The sequence below is a fragment of the Meles meles genome, chromosome 1 (assembly GCF_922984935.1).
Source record: "Meles meles chromosome 1, mMelMel3.1 paternal haplotype, whole genome shotgun sequence".
Lineage (NCBI taxonomy): Eukaryota > Metazoa > Chordata > Mammalia > Carnivora > Mustelidae > Meles > Meles meles.
This window is the reverse complement of record NC_060066.1, coordinates 153,268,563-153,292,603: the sequence shown is the minus strand read 5'-3', so window position 1 is coordinate 153,292,603 and position 24,041 is coordinate 153,268,563. Positions and strand designations below refer to the sequence as shown.

Genomic DNA, 24,041 nt, shown 5'->3' with positions numbered 1-24,041 from the left:
GTGTATATTATTTATTTTTAATCTTCCAGTTTCAGAGATCCATTGTAAGAAAGTCTCCAGTAACTTGTTTTGGGGCTAACAACATTCATTTTGGTATTTCTTCTAAATTGGTTCATGTAGTCACCAAACAGTCTAGGTATTGTGCAATAGGGATATAGGTCAGGAGACTTCAAAAAGAAAGAACACAATATCAAGTACATTATTATATCATAATGTAATATCCTAAAACTCCTTGTCAGTATTGGTAGATTTGTCCATTCTCAAAATATTCTTTATTTACTCTTTTGTTCTAGAGATACTATAATTTAATTTTTAAAAGTTTTTAAAAGTTTGTCTATTAAATTTTAAGTGTTGATGTTGCTTTATTTTGAAAACTAATTAATTTGGACAACTGGAACTCTGAAAATTGTTTTACTCACACAAACAGGAACCGTGAGGGAGATTTGTGTTGTTCTGTAACTGCCTGGGAGTTTCAGATTAAGCTTTTCAAATATCACCTTTCACAAATACCCTTTGTGCCTTCTTCAATTAACAATAGTCTCTTAGTACTGCTCAGGATTGAACTCTACCTCCTATCACCACTGTAGGTTAAGCTGGACCCGAAGGGCTAAAGTAGAAATGGAAGTTGAATATAATGAGGTGAACTCTTCTCATTGTCAGACTTACAGGAAAATAGTGCACTAGGCTTATTGTGATAAGTCAGTAACTGTAATTACTGTCTATGCTGGTGTACTGGGTATGTTGATAAATAAAAATGTATGAGTATGGTACATGTAGAATGTTCAAGAGAAAATCCATTCTTGTATATTTATGGTGTCCACATTTGGATCTTTATTTCAATAGGTTAATGCAGCAGAATCAAAGATAACAAACCTAATATACCTAAAACATACCTTGGAACTTGTGGATCCTTTAAAGGTAATTTATATGGTGTATATTGTACAAAACATTGGTAGCCTTAATTTTAAAAAAAAAACTTTTTATTTCAAAAAGTTTCAAATTTAGATAAAGTTTCAAGAATAGAATAATGAATTCCCAAGTTCTCACCAGATACACACAGCACTCACTACATATTATATTCTTATTACTCTTATTCAACTATTTGAAAATTGCAGTACCTAAATACTAACATGTGTGTATCCTAAGATCAAAGGTGTTCTCTTAAATAACCACGATATAATTTAAAAATTTAGGATATTTAAAATTGATCCAATATTATTATATATAATTTTATTTATATATTTATTTATTTAAATATTTATATAAATATATATAAATGAATATTTAAATATTTATATATATATACATATATATATACACACACACACACACACACACACTCAAAATTTTCTAATTGTTTTACTAATTTTTTAATGGATTTTTTTTCTTGATACAACATCCAGTCCAGGACCACACATTGTATTTAATGTCATTTTTTTTAACACCTTAATTTAATTTTTTTTTTAAGTGTTCCAAGATTCATTTTTTTATACACCACACCCAGTGTTCCATGCAGTATGTGCCCTCCTTAATACCCACCACCAGGCTCAACCATCCCCCACTCCAAAACCTTCAGTTTGTTTCTCAGAGTCCACAGTCTCTCATGCTTTGTCTCCCTCTCCAGTTTCTCCCAATTCACTTTTCCTTTCTTTCTCCTAATGTCCTCCATGTTATTCTTTATGCACCACAAGTAAGTGAAACCATATAATTGACTCTCTGTTTGACTTATTTCACTCAGCATAATCTCCAGTTCCATCCATGTTGATATAAAAGTTGGGTATTCATCCTTTTTGATGGCTGCATCATATCCCATTGTATATATGGACCACATCTTTATCCACTTGTCTGTTGAAGGGCTTCTTGGTTCTTTCCACAGTTTGGCAATTGTGGACATTGCTGCTATGAACATTGTGGTACAAATGGCCCTTCTTTTCACTACATCTGTATCTTTGGGGTAAATACCCAGTAGTGCAATTGCAGAGTCATAGGGTAACTCTACTTTTAATTTTTTGAGGAATCTTCACACTGTTTTACAAAGTGGCTGCACCAACTTGCATTCCCACCAACAGTGTAAGAGGGTTCCCCTTTCTCCACATCCTCTCTAACACTTCTTGTTTTCAGTCCTATTGATTTTGGCCGTTCTAACTGGTGTAAGGTGATATTGCAATGTGGTTTTGATTTGAATTTCCCTGATAGCTAATAAACTTCTGGGACTTGATCAAGATAAAAAGCTTCTGTACACCAAAGGAAATAGTCAACAAAACAAGGAGGCAACCCATGAAATGGGAGAAGATATTCACAAATGACTCTACAGACAAAGGGCTGATATCCAAGATCATAAAGAACTCCTCAAACTCAACACCCAAAAAACAGATAATCATGTCAAAAAATGGGCAGAAGACATGAACAGACACTTCTCCAAAGAAGACATACAAATGGCCAACAGACACATGAAAAAATGTTCATCATCACTAGCTATCAGGGAAATTTAATGTCATTTAAAAAAAAGATTTTATTTATTTATTTGAGGGAGAGTGAGTGAGCAGGAGAGAGCATGAGCAAGGAGAGGGACAGAGGGAGAAGGAGAAGCAGACTCCCTGTTGAGCACGAAGCCTGATGTGGGGCTAATCCCAGGATCCTGGGATCGTGACCTAATTGGAAGGCAGATGCTTAACTGACTGAGCCACCCTGGAGCCCCTAATGTCATGTTTCTTTATACCTCTTTTCAGCTTAAAGTTTCTCATCCTTTCTTTGTCTTTCATGATATTAACATCTCAAAAAGTATCTGTTATTTTATAGAATATTCCTTAATTTGTAAGGTTATTTTTCTCATGATTAAATTCAGCTTAATTATAAGCAGTAATTATTTAGCAGTAATACTTTATGAGCAATGTTGTATCTTTCTCAGTACCTCACATCAGGATGCACATGATGTTATTCCCCATTCTGGTGATATTAACTTTGATCCATTTCTTCACTGTAAAGGTATTAAGTAATCAGTGGAAAGATACTTTGAGACTATGTAAACATCCTGTTTCTCATTAAACTTTCACTCAGTAATTTCATTCATTGATTACTCTTACCTGAAATATTTCTGATGTGATTTTCTAATATGTTTTTAAATATTCTACCGTGCAAAACTTTTTTAAAACATTTATTTATTTAAGTAATCTCTTTACCCAACATGGGTCTATAACTCACAACCCTGAGATCAAGAGTCCCCATGCTCTGCTGACTGAGCCAGCCAGGAACCCCTGTGCAAAACATTTTTTAAAACTTAAGGTGATAAGGAAGAACTGCTTTTTTAAAAGAAAAAATAATGAAAAATCTGGAAGAATTTGTTGTAGATTTCATTCTGAAAATATATATATAAGCAATTTGACAAAAAAATTTAAAAAAGGTCATCTTTCTTAGAATGAGAGAGGTATAATGAATCATCCCCCCAAATTGATAGGTTCGATAAAACACAAATTTGAAGGTTTTTTTTTTTTTTAAAGATTTTATTTATTTATTTGACAGACATTACAAGTAGGCAGAGAGGCAGGGGGAGAGAGAGGAGGAAGCAGGCTCCCTGCTCAGCAGGGAGGCTTGATCCCAGGGCCCTGGGACCATGACCCGAGCCGAAGGCAGAGGCTTAACCCACTGAGTCACCCAGGCACCCCACATTTGAAGCTTTGATATGTCAAAGCAAAGTAAAGGCCAAAGAAAGTTAGGAAAAATTTGTAGCATTTGACAGATAAAATACTAATTTCTGTCATAAAACTCATGTGATTTCATAAGAGAATACTAGAATACCAATAGAAATACAGAAAATGCCCCTAAAATGACAATGAAAGAGGTTAATAAATAGTACCGAACATGTTCAACCTTACTATTTGTCAAAGAAATACAAATTAAAGTCATTATCTTAATTTACAAAAGAAGCAAAGTTTTAGGTTTTTTTGTTTTCCCCCTTAAAGGATACAATTTACTGCTAATGAGAGAACAGTGAGACAGACTTCATAGACAGCTAGTAGGAGTACAAATTGTACATACTTCACAGGGAAGTTTTACAATATCTATCTTTTGATGGTGTTACAATACTAGAAATCTGTCCAAAAGAACTCTTAAGAAATACTGACCACGATTTAGGCCCAGTTATGGTCATTGCAGCATGATTTATATTAGAAATGCTAAGTAGTATAGACCTCTAATAATTAGGGGAAGAGACTGTTTATTTTCTAAAGGGTAAAATATTATGACTTATTAAATTTATGCTATTAAAAGTTTCTAATTCTTGTGATGTAGTATTAAGTAGGGGAGAAAAAGAATGTGCAATGATAATTTTTTTTTAATTTGAGGAAATGACAGGAAATATACCATAATATTTAAGTAATTTATTTGGAAGTGGTAGAATTATAAGAAATTTAAATATTTTTCTTTATGCTTTTATGAATTTTATAGCTTTTATTAGTATTTAAATATTTCCTGTTCATAAGCAAAAGAAAATTATTATTGCCATTGCCTCAAAGCAAACTAAAATAGCAGGTAAGAGTCAGGTTAATTGTCTCTGAAAAACAGTATGGAGGGTCCTCAAAAGTTGAAAATAGAGCTACCCTATGACTTAGCCATTGCACTACTTTAATGTAGTTTTGTTTAGTTTTGTTTTTACTACCGTAAAAAAAATTGCACTATTTTACTTTGAAAGATACAAATGTAATGATCCAAAGGGGCATGTGCACCACAATGCTTATAGCAGTGTTCACAATAGCCAAACTATGGAAAGAGCATAGATATCCATCAACAGATGTATATGGATAAAGAAGATGTAGTATAGGGGGAGGAGTCAAGATGGCGGAGAAGTAGCAGGCTGAGACTGCTACATCAGGTAGCAGGAGATCAGCTAGATAGCTTATCTAAACATTGCAAACACCTACAAATCCAACGGGAGATTGAAGAGAAGAAGAACAGCAATTCTAGAAACAGAAAATCAACCACTTTCTGAAAGGTAGGACTGGCGGAGAAGTGAATCCAAAACGACGGGAAGATAGACCGCAGCAGGGAGGGGCCAGTTCCTGGCAAGCGGCGGAGCAACGGAGCACAAAATCAGGACTTTTAAAAGTCTGTTCCACTGAGGGACATCGCTCCAGAGGCTAAACCGGGTGAAGCCCACGCGGGGTCAGCGTGGCCCCAGGTCCCTCAGGGTCACAGAAGGATCGGGGGTGTCAGAGTGTTGCAGAGTTCGCAGGTATTAGAACGGGGAAGCCGGCTACAGAAACAGAGCTGAGGACTGAGCTCTCAGCTTGGGGTTACCCTGAACCGGTCGCAGGCTGGGTGAGCTCGGAGCACAGCTGGAGGCCAGGGATACAGGAGTGATTGGGCACTGTTCTCTGGGGGCGCACTGCAGAGTGGGGCCCCGGGCTCTCGGCTCCTCCGGGCCAGAGACTGGGAGGCAGCCATTTCCATTCCCGTCCTCCGGAACTCTACGGAAAGCGTTCAGGGAACAAAAGCTCCCGAAAGCGAACCCGAGAGGGTTACTTAGTCCGGCCCCCCGTAAGGGCGGTGCAATTCTGCCTTGGGCAAAGACACTTGAGAGTCACTACAACAGGCCCCTCCCCCAGAAGATCAACAAAAGATCCAGGCATGATGAAGTTCATCTATCAAGGAAGGCAGGTTTAATACCTAGGACAGCAGCGGAATTCCAGAGGAGGAGAAAGCAAAGCATGGAATTCATGGCTTTCTCCCCATGATTCTTTAGTCTTGTGGTTAATTTATTTTTTTTTCAATTATTTTCATTCTTTTTTCTTCTTCTGCTAAATATTTTTAAACTTTTACCCTTTTCTTTTTTAACATTTTTAACTAGTTTATCTAATATATATATTTTTTCTTTCTTTTTTATGTTTTTTCCTTATTTGTTTTCTTTTTTAAATTTTTTCTTTTTTTTTTTCTAAACCTCTTTTTATCCCCTTTTTCCCCCCCACGACTTGGGGTCTCTTCCGATTTGGTTAAAGTGCATTTTCCTGGGGTCTTTGCCACCCTTTTAGTATTTTACTTGCTCCTTCATATACTCTTATCTGTACAAAAAGACAAGGCGGAAAAATTCACCACAAACAAAAGAACAAGAGGCAGTACTGAAGGCTAGGGACCTAATCAATACAGACATTGGTAATATGTCAGATCTAGAGTTCAGAATGATGATTCTGAAGGTTCTAGCCAGGCTCGAAAAAGGCATGGAAAATATTAGAGAAACCCTCTCTGGAGATATAAAAGCCCTTTCTGGAGAAATAAAAGAACTAAAATCTAAGCAAGTTGAAATCAAAAAAGCTATTAACGAGGTGAAATAAAAAATGGAGGCTCTCACTGCTAGGATCAATGAGGTAGAAGAAAGAATTAGTGATATAGAAGACCGAATGACGGAGAATAAAGAAGCCGAGCAAAAGAGGGACAAACAGCTACTGGACCACGAGGGGAGAATTCGAGAGATAAGTGACACCATAAGACGAAACAACATTAGACTAATTGGGATTCCAGAAGAAGAAGAAAGAGAGAGGGGAGCAGAAGGTATATTGGAGAGAATTATTGGAGAGAATTTCCCTAATATGGCAAAGGGAACAAGCATCAAAATCCAGGAGGTGCAGAGAACCCCCCTCAAAATCAACAAGAATAGGCTCACACCTCGTTACCTAATAGGAAAATTTACAAGTCTTAGTGACAAAGAGAAAATCCTGAAAGCAGCCTGGGAAAAGAAGTCTGTAACATACAATGGTAAAAATATTAGATTGGCAGCAGACGTATCCACAGAGACCTGGCAGGCCAGAAAGAGCTGACATGATATATTCAGAGCACTAAACGAGAAAAACATGCAGCCAAGAATACTCTATCCAGCTAGGCTATCATTGAAAATAGAAGGAGAGATAAAAAGCTTCCAGGACAAACAAAAACTGAAAGAATTTGCAAACACCAAACCAGCTCTACAGGAAATATTGAAAGGGATCCTCTAAGCAAAGAGAGAGCCTAAAAGTAGTAGATCAGAAAGGTACATTGACAATATACAGTAACAGTCACCTTACAGGCAATTTAATGGCACTAAATTCATATCTCTCAATAGTTACCCTGAATGTTAATGGGCTAAATGCCCCAATCAAAAGACACAGGGTATCAGAATGGATAAAAAAAACAAAACCCATCTATATGTTGCCTACAAGAAACTCATTTTAGATGCGAAGACACCTCCAGATTTAAAGTGAGGGGGTGGAAAACAATTTACCACGCTAATGGGTATCAGAAGAAAGCTGGGGTGGCAATCCTTATATCAGATCAATTACATTTTAAGCCAAAGACTATAATAAGAGATGAGGAAGGACACTGTATCATACTCAAAGGGTCTGTGCAACAAGAAGATCTAACCATTTTAAATATCTATGCCCCTAACGTGGGAGCAGCCGACTATATAAACCAATTAATAACAAAATCAAAGAAACACAGCAATAATAATACAATAATAGTAGGGGACTTGAACACTCCCTTCACTGAAATGGACAGATGATCCAAGCAAAAGATCAACAAGGAAATAAAGGCCTTAAATGACACACTGGACCAGATGGACATCACAGATATATTCAGAACATTTCATCCCAAAGCAACAGAATACACATTCTTCTCTAGTGCACATGGAACTTTCTCCAGAATAGATCACATCCTAGGTCACAAATCAGGTCTCAACCGGTATCAAAAGATAGGATTATTCCCTGCATATTTTCAGACCACAATGCTCTGAAGCTAGAACTCAATCACAAGAGGAAATTTGGAAAGAACCCAAATACATGGAGACTAAACAGCATCCTTCTAAAGAATGAATGGGTCAACCAGGAAATTAAGGAAGAATTGAAAAAATTCATGGGAACAAATGATAATGAAAACACAACAGTTCAAAATCTGTGAGACTCAACAAAGGCAGTCCTGAGAAGAAAATATATAGCGGTACAAGCCTTTCTCAAGACACAAGAAAGGTCTCAAGTACACAACCTAACCCTACACCTAAAGGAGCTGGAGAAAGAAACCCTAAACCCAGCAGGCGAAGAGAAATCATAAAGATCAGAGCAGAAATCAATGAAATAGAAACCAAAAAAACAGTAGAACAAATCAATGAAACTAGAAGCTGGTTCTTTGAAAGAATTAATAAGATTGATAAACCCCTGGCCAGACTTATCAAAAAGAAAAGAGAAAGGACCCAAATAAAATCATTAGTGAAAGAGGAGAGATCACAACTAACACCAAAGAAATACAATTATAAGAACTTACTATGAGCAACTCTACGCCAACAAATTGGACAATCTGGAAGAAATGGATGCATTCCTAGAGACATATAAACTACCACAACTGAACCAGGAAGAAATAGAAAACCTGAACAGGCCCATCACCAGTAAGGAGATTGAAACAGTCATCAAAAATCTCCAAACAAACAAAAGCCCAGGGCCAGACGGCTTCCCAGGGGAATTCTACCAAACATTTAAAGAAGAACTCATTCCTATTCTCCTGAAACTGTTCCAAAAAATAGAAATGGAAGGAAAACTTCCAAACTCATTTTATGAGGCCAGCATCACCTTGATCCCAAAACCAGACAAGGATCCCATCAAAAAAGATAACCACAGACCAATATCCTTGATGAACACAGATGCAAAAATTCTCACCAAAATACTAGCCAACAGGATTCAACAGTACATTAAAAGGATTATTCACCACGACCAAGTGGCATTTATTCCAGGGCTGCAAGTTGGTTCAACATCCACAAATCAATCAATGTGATACAACACATTAATAAAAGACAGAACAAGAACCATATGATACTCTCAATAGATGCTGAAAAAACATTTGACAAAGTACAGCATCCCTTCCTGATCATAACTCTTCAAAGTGTAAGTATAGAGGGCACATACCTCAATATTATCAAAGCCATCTATGAAAAACCCACCGCAAATATCATTCTCAATGGAGAAAAACTGAAAGCTTTTCCGTTAAGGTCAGGAACACGGCAGGGATGTCCATTATCACCACTGCTATTCAACATACTACTAGAAGTCCTAGCCTCAGCAATCAGACAACAAATAGAAATTAAAGGCATCCAAATCAGCAAAGAAGAAGTCAAACTATCACTCTTCGCAGATGATATGATACTATATGTGGAAAACCCAAAAGACTCCACTCCCAAACTGCTAGAACTTGTACAGGAATTCAGTAAAGTGTCAGGATATAAAATCAATGCACAGAAATCAGTTGCATTTCTGTACACCAACAACAAGACAGAAGAAAGAGAAATTAAGGAGTCAATCCCATTTACAGTTGCACCCAAAACTATAAGATACCTAGGAATAAACCTAACCAAAGAGTCTAAGAATCTATATGCAGAAAACTATAAAGTACTCATGAAAGAAATTGAGGAAGACACAAAGAAATGGAAAAATGTTCCATGCTCCAGGATTGGAGAATAAATATTGTGAAAATGTCTGTGCTACCTAAAGCAATCTACACATTTAATTCAATCCCTATCAAAATACCATCCATTTTTTTCAAAGAAATAGAACAAATAATCCTAAAATTTATATGGCACCAGAAAAGACCTCGAATAGGGGCGCCTGGGTGGCTCAGTGGGTTAAAGCCTCTGCCTTCAGCTCAGATCATGATCCCAGCGTCCTAGGATCGAGGCCCACATTGGACTCCCTGTTCAGCAAGGAGCCTGTTTCTCCCTCTCTCTCTGCTTGCCTCTCTGCCTACTTGTGATCTCTGTCTATCAAATAAATAAATAAATAAAATCTTTTAAAAAGAAAGAAAAAAGAAAAGACCTCGAATAGCCAAAGGAATATTAAAAAAGAAAGCCAAAGTTGGTGGCATCACAATTCCGGACTTCAAGCTCTATTACAAAGCTGTCATCATCAAGACAGCATGGTACTGGCACAAAAACAGACACATAGATCAATGGAACAGAATAGAGACCCCAGAAATAGACCCTCAACTCTATGGTCAACTAATCTTCGACAAAGCAGGAAAGAATGTCCAATGATAAAAAGACAGCCTCTTCAATAAATGGTGCTGGGGTTTTGCATGGAGCACTGGGTGTTGTGCAAGAAGAATGAATACTGTTACGCTGAAAAAATAAATAAAATGGAAAAAAAATGGTGCTGGGAAAATTGGACAGCCACATGCAGAAAAATGACTAAAATTAACAAGTGAGGAAACAACAAATGTTGGTGAGAATGCAGAGAAAGGGGAATCTTCCTAAACTGATAGTAGGAATGCAAGCTGGTGCAGCCACTCTGGAAAACAGTATGGAGGTCCCTCAAAAAGTTAAAAATAGAGCTACCCTGTTACCCAGCAATTGTACTACTAGGTATTTTTCCAGAGGATACAAACAGTGATTCGAAAAGGCACATGAACCCTGATGTTTATAGCAGTAATGTCCACAATAGCCAAACTATGAAAAGAACCCAGATATTCACCGACAAATGAATGGATAAAGAAGATGCAGTGTATATACACAATGAAATATTACTCAGCCATCAGAAACAAATCTTTTTTTTCTTTTTTTTAATTCCTTTATTTGTTTATTTACAGCATAACAGTGTTCATTGTTTTGGCATCACACCCAGTGCTCCATGCAGTACGTGCCCTCCCTATTACCCACCACCTGGTTCCTCAACCTCCCACACACACCCCCCCCCCCCCGCCCCTTCAAAACCCTCTGGTTGTTTTTCAGAGTCCATAGTCTCTCATGGTTCATCTCCCCTTCCAATTTCCCTCAACTCCCTTCTCCTCTCCATCTCCCCATGTCCTCTGTGTTATTTCTTATACTCCACAAATAAGTGAAACCATATGATAAATGACTCTCTCTGCTTGACTTATTTCACTCAGCATAATCTCTTCCAGTCCCGTCCCTGTTGCTACAAAAGTTGGGTATTCATCCTTTCTGATGGAGGCATAATACTCCATCGTGTATATGGACCACATCTTCCTTATCCATTCATCCGTTGAAGGGCATCTTGGTTCTTTCCACAGTTTGGCGACCGTAGCCATTGCTGCAATAAACATTGGGGTACAGATGGCCCTTCTTTTCACTACATCTGTATCTTTGGGGTAAATACCCAGCAGTGCAATTGCAGGGTCATAGGGAAGCTCTATTCTTAATTTCTTCAGGAGTCTCCACACTGTTCTCCAAAGTGGCTGCACTAACTTGCATTCCCACCAACAGTGTAAGAGGGTTCCCCTTTCTCCACATCCTCTCCAACACACGTTGTTTCCTGTCTTGCTAATTTTGGCCATTCTAACTGGTGTCAGGTGGTATCTCAATGTGGTTTTGATTTGAATCTCCCTGATGGCTAGTGATGATGAACATTTTTTCATGCGTCTGATAGCCATTTGTATGTCTTCGTTGGAGAAGTATCTGTTCATATCTTCTGCCCATTTTTTGATATGATTATCTGAGAAATAATTAAATCTTGTCATTTGCAACCATGTAGATGGAATTAGAGGGTATTACCCTGAATGAATTAAGTCAGTCAGAGAAGGACAAATATTATATAATTTCATCATGTGGAGTTTATGAAACAAAACAGATGAACCTAGGGGAAGGGAAGGAAAAGTAAAATAAGATGAAAAAGGAGAGCAAAGCAAACCATAAGAGATTCTTAACTACAGGGAGTTACTGGAGTGGAGTGGATGGGGGGAAGGGATAATTGGGTGGTCGTTAAGGAGGACACTTGATGTAATGAGCACTGGGTGTTACATGCAACTGATGAATCATGAAACTCTACCTCTGAAGCTAATAATACACTGTATATTAATTAATTGATTTTAAATAAAGGAAAAAAATTGTTAAGTTAAAAAAGTTAACTGTGTTTTCCTCTTGTTTCTAGTTATTTAAATAGTGACCACTTACAGTTTCCATTAAGCAAAATTAAACTTCTACTTTTGCCATATAAGAATGGAGAAATTGCTCTATTTATAAATCTGCAAAGCACTTTTTTAGTTTAATGCATATTTAAAACCCACATTTTGGAATGATATGCAGAGTACTCTAAATGTACAATGATAGCTGTTTAAATTCCTAACTTTAATAAGTAGTTGAATGCTAAAAATTAGTTGAAAGACAAGAAAAACTAAAGTCATAATAGTAAAGCAGTGGATGCCCTTTATTAGTCAGGTGCTCTTTATCTGGAAAATGGGAAAGGTACCATCTGTCCTCACCCACATACCTAAAATATCTTTTATGATTATAGAAATGAGATGAAGCAAGAAAACTTTTGGTAAACTGCAAGAATTAAATGTAAAATGTTATGTTCGAATAGTATTATAATTTATTATTTTTAACCAACTTTCTTTTATTTTTTAACAGATTGCTTTGAGGAACTGTAGCACACCTTTATTAAGAGCTTACTGTGGTTCCTTGGAAGATAAGAGGTCTTTGTCACTCAACTGTTAATTAAATATCTGTGCTATTCCTTTTTTCCTGATCATGAATGATTTTAAGGACTCTAACTGTAATCAATATAACAATTACTTGAACTCTGGTTAACAATCTTTAAACTATTCATCAAAGTCCTAATTATACATTACATCTTAAAAGTACCCACAAATAGGGTAACAGCACATTGCGTTTTGTGTTAACAGGCAATTAGAATAATATTAAAAATTGAAATCATACACAATTTTGATATTTCTTCTTTTAGCCATTCCCCATGGAAAGACTTGCAAATATGAAAGTACATATTTCTCTTTTGTAAATCATAAAGGGCTTGATGTAACCAAAAAGTAGTTGGTATAAATAGTGAATAAGAGATCTAAATACAATTTAATTTTAATATTGTTTTTAGCAATGACATCTAGCTTCTTGACCAAAAATACTTGTGATGCTTAAGAACTGTTATTTTACCGATTCAAGATTCACATCTTTTGTGAGCCACAAACTGAGGTTAATAATAAAACAGAATTACAAATAACATACAGAACAAGATAAAACAGAAGGTTGGGAAAATAGGTGTTACCAGAGCTTTGGTTTGCATGATCACTGTACTTAATTACTGATTATTGTGAGGTTTCTGTTACACTGTCTTACAATATATGTTTAGTTTGTCTGGCCCCACTTGAAGGGAAGAACCAAACACTTAATCCTTCTTTGGATCTGTGCACGTAACACAGTGATCATACATGCTATAAGTAAATGTTGACTGAGTTAATGAACACAAAGCCAGAATTTTTATAACAGTTCTTCAAGGATATAATTTATACTCATAGGGACAGTCAGGGATATAATTTGGGAGATTTTTTTTAAAAGATTTTATTTATTTATTTGTCAGAGAAAGATAAAGGGAGAGAGCACCAGCAAGGGAAGCAGCAGGCAGAGGGAGAAGCAGGCTCCCTGCTAAGCAAGGAACCTAATGCTAGACTTGATCCCAGGACTCTGGGATCATGACCTGAGCCAAAGGCAGATGCTTAACTAACTGGGCCACCCAGGTGTCCTTGGGAGAGCTTTTTATTAGCAGTTATAGAATTGTTCCTGGTGACTTCATGTTACTTTAAGAGACTAGTCCTGACTGACAGAATATTTTAAAATTTTTATAGTCACAGTTCTAATTTATGTAATGTAATATACATATGTTGCTAAATTATTTAAATAATTTTCAATAGATTTCAAGAAAAAGTTGTTATATTTAAAATTATATTATTCCAAGAAAATATGTCATTTACTGTGACTCAAATTACAAGTTAAAATAATCATTTACCTTATTGTCTATAATGTTCTTTTTTAGGTTTGGAATCATACTTGAAAAAATTAAAACTATAATTAATGATGATGCAAGATACATGAAAGGATGCCTGAACATGAGGACTCAGAAGTGCTATGCAGTGAGATCCAACATAAATGAATTTCTTGACATAGCTAGAAGAACATATACAGAGATTGTAGATGACATAGCAGGTAATTTAATTACTTCACTGTATTTTTCTGTTTTTTCTTAAATTAAACCTTTTTAGAACATGTGCTTTTCTGCTGGTGATAACTACCCATGCATATTTTTAAAATTTTGTTACCAGAAGGGATAAGGTTAACACTGTCATTTAAAATATATTAAAATACGATTTTGAAAATAAGTATCTCTAAGTGTTAGAATGTGTCTATTTTTTCTCCAAACTTAAATATAGAGTTTCTTCAAACTTAGAGTTACCTGAAGACCAGGACGTGTTTGTCTACCTTTATATAACATTGTATATAAATTATATGAAAAATGCAGGCTGTCAGTACTAAGTGATTTCAGAGGAAGAGATATTATTTGTCTAGAAGAGGTAACATTTGAACAACCACCACTGTATTTAATTTCTAGTTAAGTACTACTTCATTTAACAAATTTATGGAATTTCTTGTAAATATAGACACTGTTTTGGGTACTAGAACTATATTGTGAACAGGATAAAGTCCCTGTCCTCATGAAGCTTATGTTATAGTAGGGAAGACAGACAAGAAAGAAATGCTTGTGTGTGGACTGTGTGTGTGTGTGTGTGTGTGTGTGTGTGTGTGTGTGTGTTCATATGTATGGATAGGTAGATGATGCATATATCAGTCACATAGATCATATAATATCAATGGGTATAAGATATATGATGAAAAATATAGCAGGTTATAGGGGTCAGAGAGTGACTGGGTGTGGAAGCATAGAGGATGAGAATGTTTTTAGTAGACAGAATAGCCTAGAAAGGAATCCCATGTACTGGCAATGGTACAAACCAAAGCACAAAGGCTAATGAAACCTCAACGGATGAGGAAGGAAATTGGTTAAGATGGAATGGGGCATTCCCTTACAGAACTTGCAAGAGATAAGATTGGAAATGTAGGCTGGGGACCAGAATTTGTCTTTGAAGGCTGGGCGTTTGGGTTTTTTTTTTTTTTTTTCCTTTAGAGAATGCAGAGGCACTGAGATATTTTTGCTCTGTAGAGTGAAATTGATCAAGAAGATTGGATGAATGAAACCAATGGAGATTCATAGAGCAATGGAGACAGGGAAACCATTTTAAACTATTACAAGCTAAAACATTTGAGTGATAGCAGTGTATATGAGAGAAATGCAAATGTTGAAGGAAGAAATGATGAGTTAATAATTGAGTAGTTATGGCCATAGTAAAGGGAAATGTAGCTATTGGTGCTAATTGAAATTTCTAGCCTGAAAGTGGTGGTATCACTGAGAGAAGCAGGAAAATTGTTGGAAGAACTATTTTGAGAAATAAAAATGTTAATTTTCACAAGTAGTGTTCCAAGCATTAATGATCATCAAGTTAAAAATAAAAATTTACGGGGCACCTGGGTGGCTCAGTGGGTTAAAGCCTCTGCCTTTGGCTCAGGTCATGATCCCAGGATCCTGGAATCGAGCCCTGTATTGGGCTCTCTGCTCGGTAGGAAGCCTGTTTCTCCTCTCTCTCGGCCTGATTCTCTGCCTACTTGTGATCTCCGTCTCTCAAATAAATAAAATCTTTAAAATGAATAAATAAATAAAAATTTAGAACTCTGTGGTAAGTTTGAAGTTGATAGGAAAATTTGGATTTCTTAAGTATTTGTTGTATCACCATTTCCTGTTTGGAATATTTTGTTTTGCAAAATATGTTTTGTAGAGAGAATTTCTTACTCTGAACTAAAGATTATAATAATTTATGTGACTATTTACTTTTTAAAAAGTTGAATGAAAACATATTATAATAGAGTATGAAATAGTCTTGGTTTAACAGTTTTTTTTTTTACTTTCAAACTACCTATAAAATGACTATCTTTGTACTACCAATTTTTTTCTTAAAAGAATAATTGACCACCATATGTGTTAGACATTAAAAATCTTTACAGTGGATAAAGAAGATATGGTGCATATATACAATAGAGTATTATGCCCCCATCAGAAAAGATGAATACCCAACTTTTGTATCAACATGGACGGGACTGGAGGAGATTATGCTGAGTGAAGTAAGTCAAGCAGAGAGAGTCAATTATCATATGGTTTCACTTACTTGTGGAGCATAAGGAATAACACGGAGAAAATTGAGAGAAGGAGAGGAGAAGGGAGTTGGGGGAAATTGGAGGGGGAGATGAACCATGAGAGACTGTGGACTCTGAGATACAAACTGAGGGTTTTGGAAGGGAGGGGGGTGGGCAGTTAGGTGAGCCTCGTGGTAGGTATTAAGGAGGGCACGTATTGCATGGAGCACTGGGTGTGGTGCATAAACAATGAAAATTGAATGCTGAAAAAAAGAAAATAACGTTTAAAAATGTGTAAATAAAGAAAAAAATCTTTACAGTTTAAAAGAGTAGCAAGACCTTCCTATTTACATATAAAAAAACAAAAAAAGTGATTTTTAAAAAATTTTATTTATTTATTTTTAAAAATATTTTATTCATTTATTTGACAGAGAGAGAGGTCACAAGTAGGCAGAGAGGCAGGCAGAGAGAGAGAGAGGAGAAACAGGCTCCCCACTGAGCAGAGAGCCTGATGCGGGGCTGGATCCCAGGACCCTGAGACCATGACCTGAGCCAAAGGCAGAGGCTTAAACCACTGAGCCACCCAGGCGCCCCAAAAAGTTATTTTTTAAAACAGTAATTTTCTCATTAAAATTCTTTCTGTTTTTCTTGTTTCTGGTCACTAGGAATGATATCGCAGCTTGCAGAAAAATATAATCTTCCTTTAAGGACAAGTTTTAGCTCTGCTCGAGGATTTTTCATCCAGATGACTACCGACTATACAGCTCTACCCAATAATCAACTTCCTTCAGAATTTATTAAGGTTCACTTTAGAGTTTTGGTTTGGAAATTATTATTTCTGAAATACGTTTTACATTTTTTCAGACATTCCTTGAATTTTACATGCCAAATTTTTCGAATGGTCTGTATATTGCTTTCCTACTTCTGTCTGCCTAACAGTTATACTAATGTAAGAGTGAGTTAGAAACTTCTAATTTTTTTTATTTTGGGGGGAAAACATCAAACAGTGCATCTCACAGTTCTGGAAGCTTGGTATGTATAAAAAAAAGGAAATAAAAAAAGTCCAAAAGATATTTTTGATCAAAGGAATTTGGAAAATATTGTACCATCTCCTGTGTTAGGTAGTTCTTAATGCACATTTGCCTATTAAAGGTTTAAAAATCCTGAAATAAAGAAATCTTCTAACTTTTTAAAATCCAATATTGCCATACCTTTGAACCAGGAAAATATTTTTTCTTAAATACATACTCAAGTCTTCATGATATACCAATTGGGAAGAGTCTAACCCACTCTAATTTTGTTTTCTCTGCTCTCAGGGGGTACCTTCTGACAAAAACAAACCATTTAACTTTTAGGGTTTTTAAATACACACTGATTAACAGGTAATGGGACATGGAAAAAGCAAAGAATCAGTTGAGATATGGTAATGGGATTAGAAATTGAGTGAGGTTCAGATATGGAGCAAGGGCTAAGATGGGTCAGAGATGGAGTGAAAATTACTGATATCTGTCTTGCCTATTACTGGGTAATAAGGTGTACTGTCTGACATTTCTACAGAGCTATTTTAAGACCTCTTCAAATAGTTGTGCCAAAATACTGTAGGTTAACTTTAAGTGCTTTAACTTTAGAAGTGTCCTTTTCTTTTTTGCAGACATTATTTGAGATTTTATTTGTGATGCTTTATCTCCAAAATTAATTAACCTAAATATCTATACTGTTTAAAATCTGTACGTTTTATTTTATAGGAGTGTACACACATCTTGATGGTTTTTTAATTTTGTTTATTAATTTCCTAGCAGATATCTAAAGTGAAAAGTTCTTACACCTTTACATCAGCAGACTTAATTAAAATGAATGAAAGATGTCAAGAATCTTTGAGAGAAATCTATCATATGACTTATATGTAAGGCTTCATTCAGTTATTCATTTCTTATGGTATGCAAGCCCTGAACTTCGTTTATATACGTGTATGTATATGTATATATGTATACATATATATATATAATTACGATAGTGCCAGTCTTGCTGATCATGAAACAGTAGCAGTACAGCTGGAAATAAGAATAGATCATTCATGGGTGAGGTGAGGGAGGGCCTAGCAAAATAAAAAATGATCATTCATAATCAATGAGCTGAGATGATAAAGACAAATGTTGGACTTTCAAAACAATTTCAGGGCATAGACCACAGAGATTATGAGATATAATAGGTTTGGGGAACATATTTCTCCTCATAAGGGAAAAACCAAGACCTTGAGCTAGCTTCAAGAGTCAGATGCTTAACCAGCTGAGCCACCCAGGCACCCGTTAAGATTTGTGTTTTTTGGATTTTTTTGTTGTTTTTTTTTTAAAGTAATCTCTACACTCTTTCTCTTGAACTCATAACCGGACCAAGAGCCACGTATTCTACCAACAGAGCCAGCCAGGTGTTCCATGGAAAACCTTTTATATTATGTCACAGAGTAACACCTCTGCTACATAAAAGCTTAAATAATTATGTTGTTAGGGTGTGTGTGTGTATGTGTTATGAAAGAATATAGTAACTTTTATGTTGAATTTAACATTTACAAAAAACACAAAATAATTAGCAGGTGGGGTCTGTTGAAATATATTGAGGTCTTCTTTGACCTATAAAATAATTTTATTAACGAAAATTAATTTTATTAGTATGTAATAACAGCAGTCATTTCTAAAACATGATGTTAACATACCAGAAGATGCATTCTTGCTACAAATTCCTTGAACTCAAGGAACTTCAATTTCCTAATCTCTAAAATGAGGCAAAAGAACAATAGATTTACCTGTGGAATGAATACAACTGAACTGTGAATGGTATTTTACCTGAGGCAATACATTTGATATTGTTTTACAATTGTATTGTATGTCCCTCTTTAAAATCAATACCTGACTTCCAAATGTATACTTTCAGGATAGTGTGCAAACTGCTTAGTGAGATTTATGAACATATTCATTGCTTATATAAACTATCTGATACTGTGTCAATGCTGGATATGCTGCTCTCATTTGCTCATGCCTGCACTCTTTCTGACTATGGTAAGTTACTTTCTTTGGAATAAATATGTTGCACACTGAAATTTGTATTCCATCCAAGCAATTTTATATAACAATTATGAATGCTTTACATTTTTTTTACCTGAAATATAGTCTCTTGCCTATGGTCTTGGACTAAGACTTAAAGTAGAAGAAGTAAAATTACTCTTAAAATTTATTTTAAAAGTAAGAAAATTGTTTACTGAGAAATTGACAAATGAGAAAGAAAATACTGCAAGAAACTTTAAAGTTTCCCCAAATAGGAAAGACTGAAAATCTTCCTCCTTAGTGGAAATAACATTGATCCAAATTGATGAAGTTCAAATCTGAAGACTCCTGAGAAGCAGTGTGACAGAAGCAGATGAGAGAAATGAATCTCCAAGTGAACATTTTCTAAACTAGCTCCTTAGATGTGAGCATCTTAAGATCAGGGATTATATCATATATTTTTAATAGTTTTCTTAGCTATTAAGATATTTGATGTTACCCATTTTAATTTGAGAGGGATTATCCTGAAACTCCAAGCTTATAAATAATAACTTCTGGTGTTAAAAATACTTTTAAAGTAGTTTAAAAATTATTTTCTAACCAACCTCTCTTATAATGAATGCTTTTGAGTTTATCCATGTATTTCTTCTAGAAGTATATAGGGTTTGTTTTTTTTTTTAGAAGCATATAGGATTTTAGTGTTTCCTTGTCCCCATGCCCTGTCTTCCTCCCTTTACCATGGAAAGTAGTCATAGAAACCTGATCTTTATTTATTTCTATACATTAATAATTTATTTTGTGTCCATTTTGCCTATCATCTGGGTATTCTTTTTAGACAAAATTTCTGTAAGTTTCTGGACATAAAATTATATTTACATTTGGTTCTACTTTATATCCATACATCACTTGAAAAGCTAAGTATGCTGAATTTGAAAAAAAGTCTAAGATGGGAATTAAGTAAATGTACAATTTTGTAGTACTGGTAATTAATTGTTACTTTAAAAGTATTATCAGGATGCCTGGGTGGTTCAGTTGTTAAGCATCTGACTCTTGATTTCAGCTCAGACCATGATCCTGTGGTCATAAAATTGAGTCCCATGTTGGGCTCCACAATTAGTGGGGAGTCTGCTTGAGATTCTCCTTCTGCCCACCCCCACCCCCACCTCACACTCTCTCTCTTTCTCTCAAAAAAAAAGTATTATCAGGGTGCCTGGGTGGCTCAGTCAGTTAAACGGCTGCCTTCAGCTCAGGTCATTCATCCCAGAGTCCTGGGATCAAGCCCCCACATTGGGCTCCCTGCTTGGAAGGAAGCCTGCTTCTCCTTCTTCTGCTCCCCCTGCTTATGCCCATTCTTTCTCTCTCTATATGTCAAATAAATAAATAAAACCTTTAAAAAAAAGTATTATCAATGGCTAGTTGACTCTTTTTAATCTATATAATTCTGGAAATGTTACACAGACCATTTTAAACTCAGGACAATGACAAAGAACTAAATCCTAGGGTTCCCTGGAAGTGAATAAAAGTTGTGATGGTGATTAGAATGCGCCAGTTACAATCTAGAGGAATTTTGGTAGAGATTTAAGATAAAATAGTACTTTAATACTTTGTCCCAAATTGATTGACCCTAGTAAAATAACACATACACACCACACAGACCATTAAATATATTAATTAATCTTATGAAACTGTTATTTTTTTATTTAGTTCGGCCAGAATTTACTGATACTTTAGCAATCAAACAGGGATGGCATCCCATTCTTGAAAAAATATCTGTGGAAAAACCTATCGCCAACAATACTTATATTACAGAAGGAAGTAATTTTTTGATCATAACTGGACCTAATATGAGTGGGAAATCCACATATTTAAAACAGATTGCCCTTTGTCAGATTATGGCCCAGATCGGTAAGTTATGGCTTTACTTCATACTTAGCAATTCTGTTTCCCATTTAAAATGCTTTGTGCCTAGTATTTTAGATCCAGGTGACTTAATTAGGTTTTCTTACCTAAAAATATAATAGTGTCTATTATGTAGATCATAAATTTTACTATTTGGTAGATTAAGCTCCATCCAATTTGGATTGCATTGTACTAAAAATTTTATAGGATGTAACAGAAGTAAACACTACCTTACTATAACTGTTAATGTTGTATCAGTTATTACTAAACTGAATCATATCTTTATTTCTGATTCAAAACCAAATTTTGTTGTGAGAAAAAGTAAAATAAGTAGAATAAGTTGCTGCCTTTAATAACTCATTTAAGATTTTTCCAAATTATAACATTGGGGAAAGAAACATCTTTTACTTAATTTAAGGGCTACCAGTAACTCGGGCACAGTAATTGATACACATTATGTATGCATACATACACACTGAAATAGCTGACATTGGCACCACAATGTCATGTATTTCTTGGTGTAGGGGTATAACCTAGCTCTGAAAAGAAGGTTTCCTTGAGAACTCTATGAATCAGAAATGAGATGATTTGTTCTAATGCAGTGGTTCTCAACCAGGGATGATTTTGGTTCCTCCCCCACTGCACTCCTGGCCCCCAAACTTGGCAATGTCTGGAGACATTTTTGATTCTTAATGCCGAGGGAAGTATACAGTCCAGAGATGTTGCTGAACATCCTACAATGCACAAGACATTACTCCTCCCCCTGACATATGTAAGAAAGATTATCTAGCCCAAGTTGTTAGTACTGTGGTGGTTGAGAAACCCTGGCCTAATGTTATAAATTGTAAGTGGAATACAACAATAATAATATAGGTGATACAGTGCAGATTTACCCTTACTACTGGGAAAGAAAATCAAAGGTGAATGGGTGAAGAGTAACTATTTTATTGGGTTTATAGTTGTATTGGAATGAAAAGGACTTCTAATTTCCCTCCTCTAATAAAGAAACTGATTCATATGTGATAATAATCTTATTTCTATTTTAATAGTTATGAGAAGCTCTGTCCTTTAAAAAAAAAACAAGCTATGCAGTTGTTGGACATCTGTAATTGTTAGAGCATTCATTATACTGACGTGAAATCTGACTTTCTATAACTTCTGCTCAATAGTCGTAATTTTTAATCTTCTGTGCATCACAGAATAATCTAATCTCTTTTGATAATAGCCCCTCAAATATTCGAAGAAAATTATTCTACTTCTCTTGTCACTCATATTAAACCTTTAAAATACCTAAAAGTATATACAGTATCTCATATAATGTGATCATAAAGGAAACAGTAGAATTTGAAAGGCATGGAAATTAAGACCGTAGGCTTTGGAGCTAAACCCTGTTCATCTAGTTACTAGCTCTGTGATCGAAGGCAAATAACTTCCTTGGTGTTCTTATCTGTAAATGAAAATTATAATAGTACCCAATTCTAAGAATTGTTGTAAAGACAATGAGATAAGTTGCCCTTTGTCTCAGGTCATGATCCCAGGGTCTTGGGATCAAGCCCCACATCAAGCCACATCTGGCTCCCTGTTCAGCAGGAAGCCTGCTCCTCCCTTTCTCACTGTGTGTCTCTCTCTGTCAAATAAAGAAATAAGTGAAATCTTTTTTAAAAAATGATTGAGATAATGTATATAAAATACTATGAATGTAGGGAAGGGTATAGAAAAGAAGGAGATTTTCTAGGCAGAGGTAAGAACATATTCTTTTTTTTTTAATTAAAAAAAATTTTAATAAACATATAATGTATTATTAGCCCCAGGGGTGCAGGTCTATGAATCGCCATGTTTACACACTTCACAGCACTCACCATAGCACATACCCTCCCCAATGTCCATAACTCCACCACCTTCTCCCTATGCCCCTCCCCCCCGGCCGCTTTCAGTTTGTTTTGTGACATTAAGAGTCTGTAAGAACATATTCTAAAGCAAAAACAAACAAAGACAAACCAAAAAAAACCCCAGTGTGATGTGCCCACGGAAATACAAGAAGTCCAGATTCCTTTGTAGAGCAGTGTCTGAAGCCAGAGACATGAGCAAAAGCCAGATCATGAAGGGCCTTAGGTACTTCACTGAAGAGATATAAACTTTATCCAGAAATCTGGAGGGAGCTGTTGAAATTTAAGTAAGAGAATCACATGATTGTATTTGCCTTTCACATAGATCATTCTGGCTGATATATTGTTAGAGGAGAGCCAGACCAGAAGCAAAATATCAGTGTGTGTGTGGCGGGGGTGGGAGGGTGCTTCTGTAATAATTTTTAGATTTAAAAATGTCAGAGGGCCTTTTTGGTGGTGGTAGATACAAATGAACTAAAGAAAAAGCACAAACCATATATGCTATATCCTCTCCTTGGTACTTTCACATTTATTTTCCCATTTAATCCTTCTAGAAATCCTGTGAGAAAGTTGTATTTAAAGAGATCTGCTTGTGAGGTTACTATTGCTATTATTGTTACTTTTATTTTTGTTAACATTATCCTGACTTTTGCTTTCTTTTCCTGCTGTTTCATTAGATGTTGATGCTACTCTTCATCCTTATCTTGGTTTTAAATCCTGGAATAATCAGGGGTTTGTTTCCTTTATTCCCATTATTTCACCATTTTGTTCTATATGAATTTTCCCATTCAACTCTTTGTATATTTTTATCCTTATGATTTTAGAATGCCTTTTATGTCCCATTCCATATAGAGATAGTTGTATTAATCAGATTGATTTGCTTTCAAAAGGTGAATATTTTAGATTATTTAGTATGATAACTTCTCAAGCAGAAAAATCCTCAGAGATGAAAACTCACCTTTTAAAAAAATTCAGAGTTTTGCTTTCATTCTAATTCTGAGTATTTCTACACATTTCTTTTTTTTAATATTTTTTAAAATTTTTTATAAACATATAATGTATTATTAGCCCCAAGGGTACAGGTCTGTGAATCGCCATGTTTACACACTTCACAGCACTCACCATAGCACATTTTCTACACATTTCTAATAGATATTTCCTAAAATATCATTCTGTAACAGTTTTTATCAACTTGAGCTTCATAAGCATTTCCTTCAAATTTTCCTATTTTGA

The 24,041-nt window shown here is 35.4% G+C and overlaps 1 protein-coding gene across 1 annotated transcript in view; it reads left to right on the top strand.

The window, feature by feature from the left end:
• Positions 1-24,041, top strand: part of MSH4 (mutS homolog 4) — a 101,242-nt gene that overhangs the window by 58,437 nt on the left and 18,764 nt on the right. Inside the window, exons 9-15 of the mRNA XM_046023996.1 lie at positions 844-918; positions 12,365-12,429; positions 13,779-13,948; positions 16,651-16,787; positions 17,785-17,888; positions 18,914-19,038; positions 20,728-20,928. Of these exons, the coding sequence (XP_045879952.1) occupies positions 844-918; positions 12,365-12,429; positions 13,779-13,948; positions 16,651-16,787; positions 17,785-17,888; positions 18,914-19,038; positions 20,728-20,928 (877 nt within the window). The remainder of the gene's footprint in view (positions 1-843; positions 919-12,364; positions 12,430-13,778; positions 13,949-16,650; positions 16,788-17,784; positions 17,889-18,913; positions 19,039-20,727; positions 20,929-24,041) is intronic.